This window comes from Hemiscyllium ocellatum, chromosome 38 (assembly GCF_020745735.1).
Source record: "Hemiscyllium ocellatum isolate sHemOce1 chromosome 38, sHemOce1.pat.X.cur, whole genome shotgun sequence".
In the NCBI taxonomy this organism is placed as follows: domain Eukaryota; kingdom Metazoa; phylum Chordata; class Chondrichthyes; order Orectolobiformes; family Hemiscylliidae; genus Hemiscyllium; species Hemiscyllium ocellatum.
Genome location: NC_083438.1, coordinates 34,411,278 through 34,430,971, shown reverse-complemented (window position 1 = coordinate 34,430,971; position 19,694 = coordinate 34,411,278). Strand labels below are relative to the sequence as shown.

The following is a 19,694-nucleotide window of genomic DNA, read 5'->3' as shown; positions in this document are numbered from 1 at the left end:
AGGGATGTGCAGATTAGAGAGGATTGGCCATGCTAAATTATCCCATAGTGCTCAGGGATGTGTAGGTTAGGGTGGATTGGCCATGGGAAATTGTCCCATAGTGTCCAGGGATGTGTAGGTTAGGGTGGATTGGCCATGGGAAATTGTCCCATAGTGTCCAGGGATGTGTAGGTTAGGGTGGATTGGCCATGCTAAATTGTCCCATAGTGCCCAGGGATGTGCAGGTTAGGGTGGATTGCACTGTCGGTTCCCTCACTCTGTTCCTTAACTCACTGTCGGTTCTCTCTCTGTTTTACAGGATATTTCTGACTTCAATTTCTCGATGTATTTCTTCGGGAATGCCAGCTACGATCTGCTGCCGAATTCCAGTTACGACCCGTGCGACGGTCTGGCGGTGTGCCTGAGCCAGCCCTGTGACCCTAGCAACAGCCTGTCCTTCACGCGCGTCTTCATCCCGGTCCTGTACAGCGCCGTCTTCCTGGTGGGGCTGCTGGGAAACGGCCTGGTGGTGGGCGTCTTGGCCCGGAGCCTGAGGCGTCTGGCCGCCACGGAGATGTACGTCCTGCATTTAGCCGCGGCCGACCTGCTGCTGGTTGTGGGCCTGCCCTTCTGGGCTGCGGAATCCGCCAACGAGTGGGTGTTTGGCCACGGGGCCTGCAAGGTGCTGGGGGCCCTGTACAACGTCAGCTTCTACAGCAGCATCTACTTGCTGGGCTGTATTAGCTTCGATCGCTACCTCTCCATCGTCCACGCTGTGGAACTCTACAAGAGGAGGAGGCCTTGGCGCGTTTACCTCAGCTGCGCGGCCGTCTGGCTCTTCTGCCTCCTGCTGGCCGTCCCGGATTTCGTCTTCCTGCACTCCATGAGGGTGAACGGGTCCCGGAAGTGTGCCCATAATTATGGCGCCAACAACTCCAAGGGCTGGATCGTGGGCCTACGCTGCTTCTACCACGTCACCGGCTTCCTGCTCCCCCTGGGGGTCATGGGCTACAGTTACCTGAAGATCGGCTTGACCCTCGCGCAATCCCACAATTCCCAGCGGCCGCGGGAACGCCGGGCCCTCAAGGTGATGGCCGCCGTGGTGGCGGTCTTCTTCCTCTGCTGGACCCCCTACAACGTGGTGATGTTCCTGGAGACCCTGCACCGGTTGGGTGCCCTGGGGCGGGACTGCAGCGCCGAGGGGCGCATGGACACCGGCTACATCCTGGCCGCGTGCCTGGGCAACCTGCACTGCTGCCTCAACCCCTTCCTGTACGCCCTCGCCGGCGCCAAGTTCCGCTCCAGGATGTTCGAGTGCCTGGGGGCGCTGGGCTGCCCCTTCGCCCGCGGGTGGGGCTCCCTCCCCAGAAGCCAGCGGCAACGCCATTCTGTCGTCACTGTCTCCGAGTCGGGAGACACCTCCTACTCGGCGTTCTAAGCGTCCGGTCCAGGATTAGGGTTGACCCCACGGCTCTACATGACGGCCCTCTCCCACATTTTCTTATAACCTTTTTTTTTAACCGAATCAATTCGTTCAGCGATGTTATGGCACTCCCTCTGGAGCAGGAGGGATCTGTACCCATGACTCCCGTTCCAGGGGCGAGGAGACTACCACTGCGCTACAAAAGGGCCCCATATTTTCTCTTTTTGTATCAATCTATTTTTCTAATCAATTTGTTCAGGGATGTTATTGCACACCTCTAGAGAGACCGGGTCTTGAACCTGACCTCTCGGTCTAGGGTTAGGGATATTACCACAAAAGGGCCCTTTGAGTGGCCATATAGTTTTTTTTGTTATTTAGACCATGAGACCATAAGAGTGGAAGTAAGGCCATTCGGCCCATCGAGTCCACTCCGCCATTCAATCATGGCTGATGGGCATTTCAACTCCACTTACCCACATTCTCCCCGTAGCCCTTAATTCCTCGAGACAACAAGAATCTATCAATCTCTGCCTTGAAGACATTTAGCGTCCCGGCCTCCACTGCACTCTGGGGCAATGAATTCCACAGGCCCACCACTCTCTGGCTGAAGAAATGTCTCCGCATTTCTGTTCTGAATTGACCCCCTCTAATTTTAAGGCTGTGTCCACGGGTCCTAGTCTCCTCGCCTAACAGAAACAATTTCCTAGCGTCCACCCTTTCCAAGCCATGTATTATCTTGTACGTCTCTATTAAGTCTCCCCTTAATCTTCTAAACTCCAATGAATACAATCCCAGGATCCTCAGCCGTTCCTCATATGTTAGACCAACCATTCCAGGGATCATCCGTGTGAACCTGTTTCACCTAACCAACCTTTTCAGAGATGTTATTACACCCCCGCACCCCCCCCCGGAGCAGGTGGGACTTGAACCCAGACCTCCTGTTCCGGGAGTAAGGACAATACCACACCAGGGTTCCAGTGACCTTCTGATGATGGATTAGTTAGCTCCTTCCCCCACCTTACATTCGAAGGAGGCATTAGACCAAGGCTCTAGAAGGGCAGCTCACTATGCCCCCTTAAGGTGCAATTAGGGACAGGCATTAAACGTTGCGCTCAGTCAGCGTTGCCCAGATCCCATGAGTGAATCTGTGTTAGAAACAGAAGAGGGGGAGAGAATGAGAGTGAGAGAGGGACAGAGAGAGAGAGAAAGAGAAAGAGACAGAGAGAGAGTGAGTGGGATAGAGAGAGTGAGAGTGTGAGAGAGAGAGAGAGACAGAGAGAGAGTGAGAGAATGAGAGTGAAAGAGGGACAGAGAGAGAGAGAGAGTGTGAGAATGTGAGAGAGAGAGTGAGAGAGATAGAGAGAGTGAGAATGTGAGAGAGAGAGAGACAGAGAGGGACCGAGAGAAAGAGAGAGACAGAGAGAGAGTGAGAGTGTGTGAGAGAGAGGGACAGAGAGAGAGAGAGGGACAGAGAGAGAGAGAGGGACAGAGAGAGAGAGGGACAGAGCGACGGGGACAAAGAGAGAGCGAGAGAGACAGAGAGAATGTGTGAGACAGAGAGAGAGTGAGAGAGTGTGTGTGAGAGAGAGAGGGATAGAGAGAAAGAGAGAGACAGAGAGAAAGAGAGAGACAGAGAGAGAGAGTGTGTGAGAGAGAGAGAGAGAAAGAGACTGGGATTGTGACCCTCAAGTAACATTCTGAAGGGGGTATTAGATGTGAGGTGTTCAGAAACACCGAGGGGAGGGGAAGCAGAGCGCCTATTTGTCAGAGTCGAGGGGGACCAGCAGTTTCCAACAGACAGGGAGATGGGGAAGCAACACGATTAAAGTCAATGGAGGCGTTAGAAACATTCGGGACGAGAGGGATGAAGGACTGGCGAGGGGTGGGGTTTATTTTTTATGCGGTGATCTGGAACAATGGGGAGTCTATTCGGCCCTTCCACCCAGCCTATCCCTTCAATCAGAACAGAGATGGCCTGCTGCCCATCTCCATCCACGCATGTCAGTTCCCAATGACTGCCGCTCCCACCCCATCACCTCAACGTTTCAATATATTCTCTTTCTCTCTCTTTCTTTCTTTCTTTCATTCTTTCTCTCTCTCTCTTCCTCTCCGAGCGCTCGACTGCTTCTCTGGTGGGAGATCCAGGGCTGAGTGCTTCCCTAGGCCTCACTCCCCAACCCTGACCCACACACCACCACCCCCCCCCCCCCCCCCCCCCACCCCGGCCTGTATTTACCTCACAAAATGCTGGAGAAACTCAGTAGCTCTGGTTGCAAGCGTGGAGAGCGAGACAGCGATGATGTTTCCAGCCCGGGTACATTGGAAATGAAACCTGTTTCTCTCTCCGCTGCTGGACCTGCTGAGTTTCTCCAGCAATCGCCCCGCGTCTGTTCCAGATCTGCCGTCCCTCCCAGCAACCACCAGGCCGAGTGCCCTCAAGTTTACTTGGTCAGCCCCGCGGTTGGGGGGGAGGGGTCACTTTCTTCGACGCCAGTTAATCATTCCCCAAAATCGCCCCAATACGGGCTCCCAATATTGTAAAAACTCTGTCTCTCCTTATCTCTAGTTTGAGAATCTACTTCGCCCAAAGGGTTGTGGATCTGGGGAATTCATTATCCCAAGGGACGCTGGGACAGGGAGTAAATTTGAGGAGGGGTTCAGCATTAATTGGAAATGGGTTGGAGTGGTATGAGGAGAAGGCAGGGAAATGAGGAGCAAATCAGCCATGATGGAATGGCGGAGCAGACTCGATGGGCCGAATGGCCTATTCCCCTCCCCTGACATCTTATGAGCTTAAGGGGACATACTTCCACCAACGTGGACCATTTCACTGCTGTAAGCCATTCACTGTCAACTCCTTAACCATGGGACGGGTGCGTTCCTTGTCTCAGGACACAACTGCAAGAGTGCCCACATCTCAATGCGTGTGTTCCACCCAAACCCTTGCAGAGGGGTGGGATTCCCTTCCCTGACCCACCTTCCACGTGACGGGACAGCAGCGCACCGCATGCATTTCAGTAGCGCCTACAGCAGACCTTTCTGGAAAGGTGACCACTCCTGCAATGGCAGCGGGGGACTTGGGGGGGGGCGGGGGGGGGGGGGGGTTGGCTGGTGAGAAGGGGGTTAAAGTCTTGCTTTAATGTGGCGTTTGAAAACATGCAAAGGTCACCAATGTGGGGCGCTCCTGGTGAAAATCGGTGCAGGGGCGAAAGAGGGGGGGGTTCAATCAGAGGCTCATTGCTGTAACGAAAGGAATTGAGTTATGGACAAGGACAGACTCCCTCAAGATAGTGGCCCAGAGCCTCTCTTTGCGAGTTGCTTTAAGCAGGTGTAAAGTGGATATCTCAGGAGTGATGCAGCCAGCCCAACCACTTAGTTTTAAAGCAAACAGAGTTTATTTACCGAATGAACCCCCCCCCCACACCAGAAAACAGAATACCGAATAACGTAACCTCTTTGAAAATCCAATCGATCATCCCAACGTAATGCTGCTGTTCTGAATGCTTACAGCGATCCCCATAAATGCCCCTTAGCACAAAAGGTAAAAGTCAAACCCAAGGTCTTGCAGGATAGACGTCGGGGGGAGAGAGAGGGGACCAGCGTGGACCTACCTCTGGCTTCAGCAGCTTTTCTACTACTTATCAAAAAAAACCAGAAAAGAGGTGAGCTGGGAGAACTGACCACTCCCCTGTCATTGTACAAGGGTTTTATTTTAACCTTGAAAGCCGTCTGCCTGAGGCAGTATCTGCCAGCTCGAATCAAATTGGCCGCAGAACCCTTCAACCTGCAGACATTTCGGAGTCGGTGTCGTTTACAATCTCTCGGGAAAAAATCCCAAAGAGCAGCATAAAGGGGCAACATCGCCACAACTGGATGGACTCTGCAGCATTTAAGTAGCGCCTGTCACAGGACATCCCATGCAGAAAGGACTCCGGATTTGTGGGTGGCTACGTGCTGGTCAATCTCTGACTGTGCCATAGAAGTGCCCGATGTTAAAAGTGTGCTTTGCTGTATTCCACCTCCCAACCGCACCCCAACCACCTCCAACCCAACTCCCCTCCCCCACCCACCCCCCCTGCTCCGCGGTTGCTAACTCACTGATATCACCACTGCTGAGATATTGTTATGGCTTTTTGTATATAAATGCACAGGCAACCAAGGGGCCGGTATGATACATATTTTGCAGAGATGTTCCCTTCAATGCGTATTTGGAAAGGCAAGGACAGATTAGGGATAGTCAACATGGCTTTGTGCGTGAGAAATCATGTCTCATCAACTTGATTGAGTTTTTTTGAAGAAGTAACAAAGAGGATTGATGAGGGCAGAGCGGTAGATGTGATCTATATGGAGTCAAGGTTAGAGTGGTGCTGGAAAAACACGGCAGGTCAGGCGGCATCTGAGGAGCAGGAGAATCGACATTTCAGGCAAAAGCCCTTCATCAGGAATGAGGCTGGGTGCCTCAGGGGTGGAGGGATAAATGGGAGGGGGGGGGGTGGGACTGGGGAGAAGGTAGCTGGGAGTGCAATAGGTAGATGGAGGTGGGGGTAAAGGTGATAGGTCAGAGAGGAGGGTGGAGCGGATAGATGGGAAGGAAGATTGACAGTTAGGAGGATGGTGCTGAGATTGGACTTCAGTAAGGTGTTCGACAAGGTTCCCCATGGGAGACTGGTCAGCAAGGTTAGATCTCACGGAATACAGGGAGAACTAGCCATTTGGAAACAGAACTGGCTCAAAGGTAGAAGACAGAGGGTGGTGGTGGAGGGTCGTTTTTCAGACTGCAGGCCTGTGACTAGTGGAGTGCCACAAGGATCGGTGCTGGGTCCTCTACTTTTCATCATTTATATAAATGATTTGGATGCGAGCATAAGAAGTACAGTTAGTAAGTTTGCAGATGACACCAAAATTGGAGGGGTAGTGGACAGCGAAGAGGGTTACCTCAGATTACAACAGGGTCTGGACCAGATGGGCCAATGGGCTGAGAAGTGGCAGATGGAGTTTAATTCAGATAAATGCGAGGTGCTGCATTTTAGGAAAGCAAATCTTAGCAGGACTTATACACTTAATGGTAAGGTCCTAGGGAGTGTTGCTGAACAAAGAGACCTTGGAGTGCAGGTTCATAGCTCCTTGAAAGTGGAGTCACAGGTGGATAGGATAGTGAAGAAGGTGTTTGGTATGCTTTCCTTTATTGGTCAGTGTATTGAGTACAGGAGTTGGGAGGTCATGTTGCAGCTGTACAGGACATTGGTTAGGTCACTGTTGGAATATTGCGAGCAATTCTGGTCTCCTTCCTATCGGAAAGATGTTGTGAAACTTGAAAGGGTTCAGAAAAGATTTACAAGGATGTTGCTAGGGTTGGAGGATCTGAGCTACAGGGACAGGCTGGACAGGCTGGGGCTGTTTTCCCTGGAGCGTCGGAGGCTGAGGGGTGACCTTATAGAGGTTTATAAAATCATGAGGGGCATGGAGAGGGTAAATAGACAAGGTCTTTTTCCCAGGTTAGGGAAGTCCAAAATTAGAGGGTTTAGGGTGAGAGGGGAAAGATAAAGAAGGGACCTCAGGGGCAATGTTTTCACACAGAGGGTGGTACGTGTATGGAATGAGCTGCCAGAAGAAGTGGTGGGGGCTGGTACAATTATAGCATTTAAGAGGCATTTGGATGGGTATATGAATAGGAAGGGTTTGGAGGGATATGGGCCGGGTGCTGGCAGGTGGGACTAGTTTGGGTTGGGATATCTGGGTCGGCATGGACGGGTTGGACCGAAGGGTCTGTTTCTGTGCTGTACATCTCTGTGACTCTATGACTCTGAGTTGGTCAGACCCACACAAGACACAGAGTCCATTGCTCCTTGAGAAGTCTGGCTTGTGGATTCCTCCTGAGTACTCCCAGCCCCTTCCTTATCTACCAATCGATATTCACGTCGGGAATTTAAGCTGCTTTTTCTGTGCTCTTTTAAGTGATCCATCTAAGAGCGCACTATTAATATTGTTGTGTTGTGAGAAATGTGCAGTGTGTGTGTGTGTTGGAGGTTAACACATGGTTTCATTAGATCATTCGATGGTATGGTGGGGGTTGCAACTTCTGGGTTCGTGCCTTCTCAGAATCAAAGGGTTTGTGGGGGAATTAATTCGTTGCAAGCTCAAAAGCCAACTTATGAATTCCGGCTCTTATCAGTCTGTTGGGTTTTGACACGGTGTGAGATTACTGTTTGCCTCGTCAGAATCCTAGAACTCCCTCCCCAACCACACTTGTGGCTGTCTTCACCACACACACACACACTGCAGCACCCGATACCCACTTCTCATGGGCAAGTCAAGAATGGGCAATGATTCTCTCTCAATGCCCACACCTCCTTGAAAACATTTTTTAAAAAAAGATAAGTTAGCGGTGAAAATCTGGCAACATGGTGGCGCGTGTGAAATGATGGTTATCTCCAACGCACATGACATTACACCAGTTTAGAGCCCCCTCTCTCCCCCCCCCTTGTTTGAGCTGGCTGAGAGGGGACAAGTGGGCAGGTTAACGTGTAAATAACCAGCGAGAGAGCTTCAGAGTGCCTGTAAAATCAGAAGCAAAACCCAGAAATTGCCGTAAAATTGGTTCTGGCAGCATTTGTGAAGAGAAACAGAGTTAATGTTTCAGCTCCAGTCACCTTCCCCCAAAAGGTAATATTTTTTTCAAAGTCGATTACCTGTCATAGAGTGATAGAGATGTACAGCAGGGAAACAGACCCTTCGGTCTAACCCGTCCATGCCGACCCAGATATCCCAACCCAATCTAACCCCACCTGCCAGCACCCGGCTCATATCCCTCCAAACCCTTCCTATTCATATACCCATCCAAATGCCTCTTAAATGTTGTAATTGTACCAGCCTCCACCACTTCCTCTGGCAGCTCATTCCATACACGTACCACCCTCTGGGTGAAAACGTTGCCCCTTAGGTCTCTTTTATATCTTTCCCCTTCTCACCCGAAACCCAAAGGGCCTGTTTCCACATGGTAAGTAATCCAATCTAATCTAATCTATGCCCCTCTAGTTCTGGACTCCTTCAGGGAAAAGACTTTGCCTATTTATCCTATCCATGCCCCTCATGATTTTATGAACTCTATAAGGTCACCCCTCAGCCTCCAACGCTCCAGAGAAAACATCCCCAGCCTGTTCAGCCTCTCCCTGTAGCTCAGATCCTCCAACCCTGGCAACATCCTGGTAAATCTGTTCTGAACCCTTTCAAGTTTCACAACATCTTTCCGATAGGAAGGAGACCAGAATTGCACACAATATTCCAACAGTGGCCTAACCAATGTCCTGTACAGCCGCAACATGACCTCCCAACTCCTGTACTCAATACTCTGACCAATAAAGGAAAGCATCCCAAACACCTTCTTCACTATCCTATCCACCTGCGCATGTGTTGGTACATTTTAGCTCACACAGATGCGCGTTGAATACCACCTGAACTGACCCTGCCTTAAGATTAAAAACCAACGTTTCAGCCCTCTTGGTCACTTTTGTAAACTTTGTTGAGCCATTGATTAGTTATATATGCTTTGGCTTCTAAAGAGAATGAAGGCTAAGCATATGCACTTGCTTTGAATACAATTTAATTCTCTGTGTTTCATGAAAAGCTGGTGAGTGCTGCACTCACAGTCACAGTGGATCTGGGACCCAGGCCCAGCGATGATTACCCGTCCCTAATTGAGAGAGCACCCCACTGCTGTGACTCTGGAGCCACACGTCGGCCAGGCCGGGTCAGGATGGGAGAGCTCCTTCCCAAAAGGAACCAAACGGGTTGTTCAGACGATCGACAACGCAACCCTTGGTGTCCATCTTTGTTCAGTCAAAGCCAGAGACGGGAGCAGGCTTCGAGCTAACGGGCCCTGGATTCGTCAAGGATCCGACAGCTCGCCTGTAACTAAACATCCTGGATGTTGAACTTGTAATTTTTAAAATAGCTTTCCAAATCGAATTGTACAAATAGCACAAAATATTCTGTTTTCCGCCTTTGAGAATCTAATGCTGATTATGATACTTAGCGCATTAATTCCGTGACTGTCAATGTAATGCTTTTTGATATTTTTGTAGATGTTAATAAAATTCTCCAGCTGATGTACCTCTAGCGTCTGTCTGAATGTCTAGTCTAGTCAGGTCTTTCCTGATGAAAGGCTTATGCCCGAAACATCGATGTTCCTGATCTTCGGATGCTGCCTGACCTGCTGTGCTTTTCCAGCGCCACTCTCTCAGCTCTAATCCCCAGCATCTGCAGTCCCTCCCTGTCCCCTCTTGTCTGACCCAAGGTGACTCTGGAGTTTGCAGGGAGATCAGCCAGTGGCTCTTTCTCCCCTGGGTCCATCTGGCACTGGATTCCGATCTCTCAGGCTCCTGTTCCACGTCTGATTCTCCAGCGCTGAGGGAACCCTCGACTCTCTCATGAGATCCCAGAAAAACAGAGACTCGTGATCAAGCAGATGGACAGGATTGTAGGGCCAAGGAGAGAGAGAGAGAGCGAGTGTGAGGGAGAGAGAGAGATCCCACCACTCTATCTCACAGACATAGAAATGCCTGTTAATGATAGGGGCAACTAGTGGGTCAGGGGAGCAGGGCACGAGGTGGACATGAACATGGGGAAGAAAGGAAGGAAGAGGAAACAGCTTTAGATAGATAGATAGAGAGGAAGATGGATAACATAGATAGATGGAGAGATAGACAGACAGTCAGATAGTTAGATACATAGATAGATAGACAGATAGATACATAGATAGACGGTGGGATAGATGGATAGATAGATAGATAGATAGATAGATAGATAGATAGATAGATAGACAGATAGAAAGATAGATAGATAAATAGACAGATAGATAGACAGATAGATAGATAGGTAGATAAATAGATAGGTAGATAGATAGATAGACAGACAGATACATAGATAGATGGAGAGATAGATGGATAGACAGACAGACGAGAGACAGATGGATACATAGATAGATAGATAGATAGACGGAGAGATAGATGATAAACAGACAGATGAGAGACAGATGGTTACGTAGATAGATAGATAGATAGATAGACAGATAAAGAGGCAGGTAGACAGCTAGACACACAGGCTAACTGATGGGCAGATAGACGCAGGGAGAAATCCCAGGCACAGAGCAAAGAGATGGGAAGAGATGATCAGAACAGCAAGCGAGAACAAAATTTGAGAATGACTTTTGGAAAAGGAAAGGTTGTGGCAAGGTCATGGGGAGGTAAGGTGGACGCTTTCTGCATTTCAGTCACAATCCATTGTTTAAACGTTTCAGGCTTGCTGAGATCTGTTTCGATTTCAGTTTCAGAGAGTTTCTGTGAGTGTAAGTACAGGTTTGCAAGAGAAACACGCATCCCTGGGACAAACAGGGTGGGTCCAGTCAGTCCTACTCTCCCTCTTAGGGTTTGTGATGCATTCCCATACACTGTGATGATTGAAAAGCCACACAGCACAGAAACAGACCCTTCGGCCCAACCCATCTATGCTGATCCAGATATCCCAACCCAATCTAGTCCCAGCTGCCGGCACCCGGCCCATATCCCTCCAAACCCTTCCTATTCATATACCCATCCAGATGCCTCTTAAATGTTGTAATTGTACCAGCCTCCACCGCATCCTCTGGCAGCTCATTCCATACACGTACCACCCTCTGTGTGAAAAAGTTGCCCCTTAGGTCTTTTTTATATCTTTCCCCTCTCACCCTAAACCTATGTCCCTCTAGTTCTGGACTCCCCCACCCCAGGGAAAAGACTTTGCCTCTTTACCCTATCCATGCCCCTCAAGATTTTGTAAACCTCTGTAAGGTCACCCCTCAGCCTCCGACGTTCCAGGGAAAACAGCCCCAGCCTCTCCCTATAAACCAAGTCCTCCGGTATCCAGTAACATACCTGCAAATCTTTTTTACATTTTTTTCCTGTTGAATAACGTCCTTCCCACAGCAGGGCGGCCCGGGATGGATGCACTATGCCAATGGTGACCTCCATCTACCCTGCTCACTACTTCAGAGACACAGTGAATACCATCAAAGACCCCTCCCACCCCAGTTCCAGTCTCATCTGTCAGACACGAGATACAAACGTTTTGACACACGCACCAACAGGTTGAAGAACAGCTTCTTCCTCGCTGTTATTAGGCTTCCTGACAGGCCATTCGGCCCAAGTCTGCACCAACCCTCCGAAGACCTGCCCACCCAGAATAATCCCCCTTCCCAATCCCTGTAACCACAATGGCTACCCCACACTAACCTGCACATCGCTGGGCACTATGGGACAATTTAGTATGGCCAACCCACCCTAACCTGCACATCTCTAGGCACTATGGGACAATTTAGCATGGCCAATCCACCCTAACCTGCACACCCCTGGGCACTATGGGACAATTTAGCATGGCCAATCCACCCTAACCTGCACATCGCTGGGCACCATGGGACAATTTAGCATGGCCAACCCACCCTAACCTGCACATCCCTGGGCACTATGGGTAATTTAGCATGGCCAATCCATCCTAACCTACACATCCCTGGGCACTATGGGACAATTTAGCATGGCCAATCCACCCTAACCTACACATCCCTGGGCACTATGGGACAATTTAGCATGGCCAATCCACCCTAACCTACACATCCCTGGGCACTATGGGACAATTTAGCCTGGCCAATCCATCCTAACCTACACATCCCTGGGCACTATGGGTAATTTAGCACGGCCAATCCACCCGAACCTGCACATCCCTGGGCATTATGGGACAATTTAGCATGACCAATCCACCCTAACCTGCACATCCCTGGGCACTATGGGGCAATTTAGCCTGGCCAATCCACCCTAACCTACACATCCCTGGGCATTATGGGACAATTTAGCATGACCAATCCACCCTAACCTGCACATCCCTGGGCACTATGGGGCAATTTAGCATGGCCAATCCACCCTAACCTGCACATCCCTGGGCACTATGGGGCAATTTAGCATGGCCAATCCACCCTAACCTGCACATCCCTGGACACTATGGGACAATTTAGCATGGCCAATCCACCCTAACCTACACATCCCTGTGCACTATGGGGCAATTTAGCATGGCCAATCCACCCTAACCTATACATCCCTGGGCACTATGGGGCAATTTAGCATGGCCAATCCACCCTAACCTATACATCTCTGGGCACTATGGGACAATTTAACATGGTCAATCCACCCTAACCTATACATCCCTGGGTACTATGGGACAATTTAACATGGTCAATCCACCCTAACCTACATATCCCTGGGCACTATGGGGTAAATTGTCCCATAGTGCCCAGGGATGTATAGGTTAGGATGGATTGGCCATGGGAAATTGTCCCATAGAGATAGGTGCATTAGTCAGAGGGAAGTGGGTCTGGCTGGGTTACTCTTCGGAGGGTCAGTGTGGACTGGTTGGGCCGAAGGGCCTGTTTCCACACCGTAGGGAATCTAACCACTGAGCCACCTCTTCTGATTGGTCCTCCCAAATTTGAAATTTCACGTTGATCTCGCTCTCTGTGCACCTTCCCTGAAACCGTGACGTCGTACAGTATGATCTGTCCATGCTGCACACAAAACACAAACGTTTCACTGTAATTCGGTACATGTGACAATAATCAATCAAACCAAATCAAAAAACACGAGAGCCCATCTTGTATACCTGATGCTGTAACTCAGTTCTCTGGGTGATCATTCTCCCTGATTCTCAATGGGTTCCATAACCAGTAGGGCCTGAAATCCGTGCCCTCATTGTCTCTGGTGATCTCTCCTCCATTGCCTCCCACCTCACAGTCCCTCAGCCCCACACTGCCCGGTTCGACCTGCTCCCCGAGAATCCCCTACCCCAGCTGACCCTTCGTCTCAGCATGCTCCTGCCCCATTTCGTCCTTCCTCAGTTCCATCCTCTCCCCCTTGGTTCAGACATTTCCCACCTACATCCACGACACCGACCACGCCCTCCATCTCTTCATCACTTCCAGTTCCCCCGCCTCCAGTGCTTTCCCTTCATGATGGACGAGCAGTCCTTATACACGTCCATACCCCACCAGGATGGCCGACAGATCCTCAGCTTCTTCCTCTCCAAGAGACCCGTCCAGTTCCTGTCCACCAATACCCACCTCCGCCTTGCTGAGCTGGCCCTCACCCTCAATCTTTAACTCCTCCCATTACCTCCAAATCCAGGGGGTAACCATGGGCCCCCGGATGGGCCCCAGCTACACCTGCCTCTTTGTCGGCCATTTTGAACAGTCCCTACACAGGCACTGTGCCCTAACTCTCCCGCCATTACATTGATGACTGCGACGGGCGTAGCGTCCTTCACTCCAGGCTGAACTGGAGCAGTTCATCAACTTCACCCACAACCTCCACCCTGCCCTCAAATCGGTCCATCACGGACACCTCCCTCCCCTTTCTTGACCTCACCACCTCCATCTCAGGTGACCGTCTCCAGACAGTCTCCAAACCCACAGACTCCCATAACTACCTGGACTACACCTCCCCCCACCCAGTATCCTGGAAGAACTCCATCCCATTTTCCTAAATCCTCCGCCTCTACCGCATCTGCTCGGATGAGGAGACATTCCACTCGCGAGTATCCCAGACGTCCACCTATTTTGAACAACGGGCCTTTCCTTCCCCCCGTCATCCAGAACAGCCCTCCACCACACCACCTCCATTCCCCCTTCCATTGCTCTAAACCCCCCCCACCCAAAAGCAATAAAGACAGTTCCCCTTGTCCTCATCTACTACCCCACCAGACCCTACATCCAACACATCATCCTCAAACACTTCTGCCAACTCCAACTAGACCCCATCACCAAGAACACCATACCCTCCCCATTTCTCTCTGCCTTCCACAAGGATCATTCCTTTCGACGGTCCTTGGTTTACGCCACTCTCCCCCTCAATCCCCCTTGAACCACCAGGCACCTTCCCCTGCAACCAGAAAAGATGCAAAACCTGCCAGAACACCTTCCCCCTCACCTCCGTCCAGGTCCCCAAACAGTCCATCCAGGTGAGACACAGGTCCACCTGTCCCTCCTCCAACCCAGCTTACTGCATCAGGTGCTCCCGATGTGGTCGTCTCTACATCGGGGAGACCGAGCGTCAACTTAGGGAACAGTTCACTGAGCATCACAGCTGGGCCCACAGGGGCCTACCAGACCTCCCAGTCACCGCCCATTTCAATCCCCCCTTCCCACACCCTCTCTGACCTGACCATCCTCCCAGTCACCGCCCATTTCAATCCCCCCTTCCCACTCCCTCTCTGACATGACCATCCTTGGCCTCCTCCATTGCCACGGCGAACCACGGTGCAGATCGCAGGAACAACATCTCATCTTCCGCCCGGGCAGCCTACAGCCCGGAGGGTTCAACGTTGAGTTCTCCAATGTTTAATATCCTCCCTCCCCATCCCCCGACTCCCTTCCCAGCCCATCCCCCTCCCACTTCCTTCCACTGCTCCCTGCCACCAACTGGATCCATTCCTCCCATTGACCAACCAGGTCGTACCCTCCACCTGTCTTCACCCATCCCCCCTCCCCACTCCACCTCACATCCCCCTTTATCTGCAGCTCCCCCGACACCCACCCGCAGTCCTGAGGAAGGGTTACACCCGAAACATCGGCTTCTCCTCCTCCTGATGCTGCCTGCCTTGCTGTGTTCCCCCAGCCTCCTGCCTGTCCCTCCTGGTGCTGCCTGCCTTGCTGTGTTCCCCCAGCCTCCTGCCTGTCCCTCCTGGTGCTGCCTGCCTTGCTGTGTTCCCCCAGCCTCCTGCCTGTCCCTCCTGATGCTGCCTGCCTTGCTGTGTTCCCCCAGCCTCCTGCCTGTCCCTCCTGATGCTGCCTGCCTTGCTGTGTTCCCCCAGCCTCCTGCCTGTCCCTCCTGATGCTGCCTGCCTTGCTGTGTTCCCCCAGCCTCCTGCCTGTCCCTCCTGATGCTGCCTGCCTTGCTGTGTTCTCCCAGCCTCCTGCCTGTCCCTCCTGACGCTGCCTGCCTTGCTGTGTTCCCCCAGCCTCCTGCCTGTCCCTCCTGATGCTGCCTGCCTTGCTGTGTTCTCCCAGCCTCCTGCCTGTCCCTCCTGATGCTGCCTGCCTTGCTGTGTTCCCCCAGCCTCCTGCCTGTCCCTCCTGGTGCTGCCTGCCTTGCTGTGTTCCCCCAGCCTCCTGCCTGTCCCTCCTGATGCTGCCTGGCTTGCTGTGTTCCCCCAGCCTCCTGCCTGTCCCTCCTGATGCTGCCTGCCTTGCTGTGTTCCCCCAGCCTCCTGCCTGTCCCTCCTGGTGCTGCCTGCCTTGCTGTGTTCCCCCAGCCTCCTGCCTGTCCCTCCTGATGCTGCCTGCCTTGCTGTGTTCCCCCAGCCTCCTGCCTGTCCCTCCTGGTGCTGCCTGCCTTGCTGTGTTCTCCCAGCCTCCTGCCTGTCCCTCCTGATGCTGCCTGCCTTGCTGTGTTCCCCCAGCCTCCTGCCTGTCCCTCCTGGTGCTGCCTGCCTTGCTGTGTTCCCCCAGCCTCCTGCCTGTCCCTCCTGATGCTGCCTGGCTTGCTGTGTTCCCCCAGCCTCCTGCCTGTCCCTCCTGGTGCTGCCTGCCTTGCTGTGTTCCCCCAGCCTCCTGCCTGTCCCTCCTGATGCTGCCTGCCTTGCTGTGTTCCCCCAGCCTCCTGCCTGTCCCTCCTGGTGCTGCCTGCCTTGCTGTGTTCCCCCAGCCTCCTGCCTGTCCCTCCTGGTGCTGCCTGCCTTGCTGTGTTCCCCCAGCCTCCTGCCTGTCCCTCCTGATGCTGCCTGGCTTGCTGTGTTCCCCCAGCCTCCTGCCTGTCCCTCCTGATGCTGCCTGCCTTGCTGTGTTCCCCCAGCCTCCTGCCTGTCCCTCCTGATGCTGCCTGGCTTGCTGTGTTCCCCCAGCCTCCTGCCTGTCCCTCCTGGTGCTGCCTGCCTTGCTGTGTTCCCCCAGCCTCCTGCCTGTCCCTCCTGGTGCTGCCTGCCTTGCTGTGTTCCCCCAGCCTCCTGCCTGTCCCTCCTGATGCTGCCTGCCTTGCTGTGTTCTCCCAGCCTCCTGCCTGTCCCTCCTGATGCTGCCTGGCTTGCTGTGTTCCCCCAGCCTCCTGCCTGTCCCTCCTGGTGCTGCCTGCCTTGCTGTGTTCTCCCAGCCTCCTGCCTGTCCCTCCTGGTGCTGCCTGCCTTGCTGTGTTCCCCCAGCCTCCTGCCTGTCCCTCCTGATGCTGCCTGCCTTGCTGTGTTCTCCCAGCCTCCTGCCTGTCCCTCCTGATGCTGCCTGCCTTGCTGTGTTCCCCCCGCCTCCTGCCTGTCCCTCCTGGTGCTGCCTGCCTTGCTGTGTTCCCCCAGCCTCCTGCCTGTCCCTCCTGATGCTGCCTGGCTTGCTGTGTTCCCCCAGCCTCCTGCCTGTCCCTCCTGATGCTGCCTGCCTTGCTGTGTTCCCCCAGCCTCCTGCCTGTCCCTCCTGGTCCTGCCTGCCTTGCTGTGTTTCCCCAGCCTCCTGCCTGTCCCTCCTGTTGCTGCCTGCCTTGCTGTGTTCCCCCAGCCTCCTGCCTGTCCCTCCTGGTGCTGCCTGCCTTGCTGTGTTCCCCCAGCCTCCTGCCTGTCCCTCCTGATGCTGCCTGCCTTGCTGTGTTCCCCCAGCCTCCTGCCTGTCCCTCCTGATGCTGCCTGCCTTGCTGTGTTCCCCCAGCCTCCTGCCTGTCCCTCCTGATGCTGCCTGCCTTGCTGTGTTCCCCCAGCCTCCTGCCTGTCCCTCCTGATGCTGCCTGCCTTGCTGTGTTCCCCCAGCCTCCTGCCTGTCCCTCCTGGTGCTGCCTGCCTTGCTGTGTTCCCCCAGCCTCCTGCCTGTCCCTCCTGGTGCTGCCTGCCTTGCTGTGTTCCCCCAGCCTCCTGCCTGTCCCTCCTGATGCTGCCTGCCTTGCTGTGTTCCCCCAGCCTCCTGCCTGTCCCTCCTGATGCTGCCTGCCTTGCTGTGTTCCCCCAGCCTCCTGCCTGTCCCTCCTGGTGCTGCCTGCCTTGCTGTGTACCCCCAGCCTCCTGCCTGTCCCTCCTGGTGCTGCCTGCCTTGCTGTGTTCCCCCAGCCTCCTGCCTGTCCCTCCTGATGCTGCCTGCCTTGCTGTGTTCCCCCAGCCTCCTGCCTGTCCCTCCTGGTGCTGCCTGCCTTGCTGTGTTCCCCCAGCCTCCTGCCTGTCCCTCCTGATGCTGCCTGCCTTGCTGTGTTCCCCCAGCCTCCTGCCTGTCCCTCCTGGTGCTGCCTGCCTTGCTGTGTTCCCCCAGCCTCCTGCCTGTCCCTCCTGATGCTGCCTGCCTTGCTGTGTTCCCCCAGCCTCCTGCCTGTCCCTCCTGGTGCTGCCTGCCTTGCTGTGTTCCCCCAGCCTCCTGCCTGTCCCTCCTGGTGCTGCCTGCCTTGCTGTGTTCCCCCAGCCTCCTGCCTGTCCCTCCTGATGCTGCCTGCCTTGCTGTGTTCCCCCAGCCTCCTGCCTGTCCCTCCTGGTGCTGCCTGCCTTGCTGTGTTCCCCCAGCCTCCTGCCTGTCCCTCCTGGTGCTGCCTGCCTTGCTGTGTTCCCCCAGCCTCCTGCCTGTCCCTCCTGATGCTGCCTGGCTTGCTGTGTTCCCCCAGCCTCCTGCCTGTCCCTCCTGATGCTGCCTGCCTTGCTGTGTTCCCCCAGCCTCCTGCCTGTCCCTCCTGATGCTGCCTGGCTTGCTGTGTTCCCCCAGCCTCCTGCCTGTCCCTCCTGGTGCTGCCTGCCTTGCTGTGTTCCCCCAGCCTCCTGCCTGTCCCTCCTGGTGCTGCCTGCCTTGCTGTGTTCCCCCAGCCTCCTGCCTGTCCCTCCTGATGCTGCCTGCCTTGCTGTGTTCTCCCAGCCTCCTGCCTGTCCCTCCTGATGCTGCCTGCCTTGCTGTGTTCCCCCAGCCTCCTGCCTGTCCCTCCTGGTGCTGCCTGCCTTGCTGTGTTCTCCCAGCCTCCTGCCTGTCCCTCCTGGTGCTGCCTGCCTTGCTGTGTTCCCCCAGCCTCCTGCCTGTCCCTCCTGATGCTGCCTGCCTTGCTGTGTTCTCCCAGCCTCCTGCCTGTCCCTCCTGATGCTGCCTGCCTTGCTGTGTTCCCCCAGCCTCCTGCCTGTCCCTCCTGGTGCTGCCTGCCTTGCTGTGTTCCCCCAGCCTCCTGCCTGTCCCTCCTGATGCTGCCTGGCTTGCTGTGTTCCCCCAGCCTCCTGCCTGTCCCTCCTGATGCTGCCTGCCTTGCTGTGTTCCCCCAGCCTCCTGCCTGTCCCTCCTGGTCCTGCCTGCCTTGCTGTGTTTCCCCAGCCTCCTGCCTGTCCCTCCTGATGCTGCCTGCCTTGCTGTGTTCCCCCAGCCTCCTGCCTGTCCCTCCTGGTGCTGCCTGCCTTGCTGTGTTCCCCCAGCCTCCTGCCTGTCCCTCCTGATGCTGCCTGCCTTGCTGTGTTCCCCCAGCCTCCTGCCTGTCCCTCCTGATGCTGCCTGCCTTGCTGTGTTCCCCCAGCCTCCTGCCTGTCCCTCCTGATGCTGCCTGCCTTGCTGTGTTCCCCCAGCCTCCTGCCTGTCCCTCCTGATGCTGCCTGCCTTGCTGTGTTCCCCCAGCCTCCTGCCTGTCCCTCCTGGTGCTGCCTGCCTTGCTGTGTTCCCCCAGCCTCCTGCCTGTCCCTCCTGGTGCTGCCTGCCTTGCTGTGTTCCCCCAGCCTCCTGCCTGTCCCTCCTGATGCTGCCTGGCTTGCTGTGTTCCCCCAGCCTCCTGCCTGTCCCTCCTGATGCTGCCTGCCTTGCTGTGTTCCCCCAGCCTCCTGCCTGTCCCTCCTGATGCTGCCTGGCTTGCTGTGTTCCCCCAGCCTCCTGCCTGTCCCTCCTGGTGCTGCCTGCCTTGCTGTGTTCACCCAGCCTCCTGCCTGTCCCTCCTGGTGCTGCCTGCCTTGCTGTGTTCCCCCAGCCTCCTGCCTGTCCCTCCTGATGCTGCCTGCCTTGCTGTGTTCTCCCAGCCTCCTGCCTGTCCCTCCTGATGCTGCCTGCCTTGCTGTGTTCCCCCAGCCTCCTGCCTGTCCCTCCTGGTGCTGCCTGCCTTGCTGTGTTCTCCCAGCCTCCTGCCTGTCCCTCCTGGTGCTGCCTGCCTTGCTGTGTTCCCCCAGCCTCCTGCCTGTCCCTCCTGATGCTGCCTGCCTTGCTGTGTTCTCCCAGCCTCCTGCCTGTCCCTCCTGATGCTGCCTGCCTTGCTGTGTTCCCCCAGCCTCCTGCCTGTCCCTCCTGGTGCTGCCTGCCTTGCTGTGTTCCCCC

The 19,694-nt window shown here is 54.5% G+C and overlaps 1 protein-coding gene across 1 annotated transcript; it reads left to right on the top strand.

Annotated features, from left to right (window-relative positions):
* The first annotated feature begins 322 nt into the window (after nt 1-322).
* On the top strand, nt 323-1,417 carry LOC132833996 (C-X-C chemokine receptor type 3-like). Its single transcript, XM_060852708.1, has one exon. It carries the CDS (start codon nt 323-325, stop codon nt 1,415-1,417), a length of 1,095 nt encoding a protein of 364 aa, XP_060708691.1.
* The last annotated feature ends 18,277 nt before the right edge of the window (nt 1,418-19,694 follow it).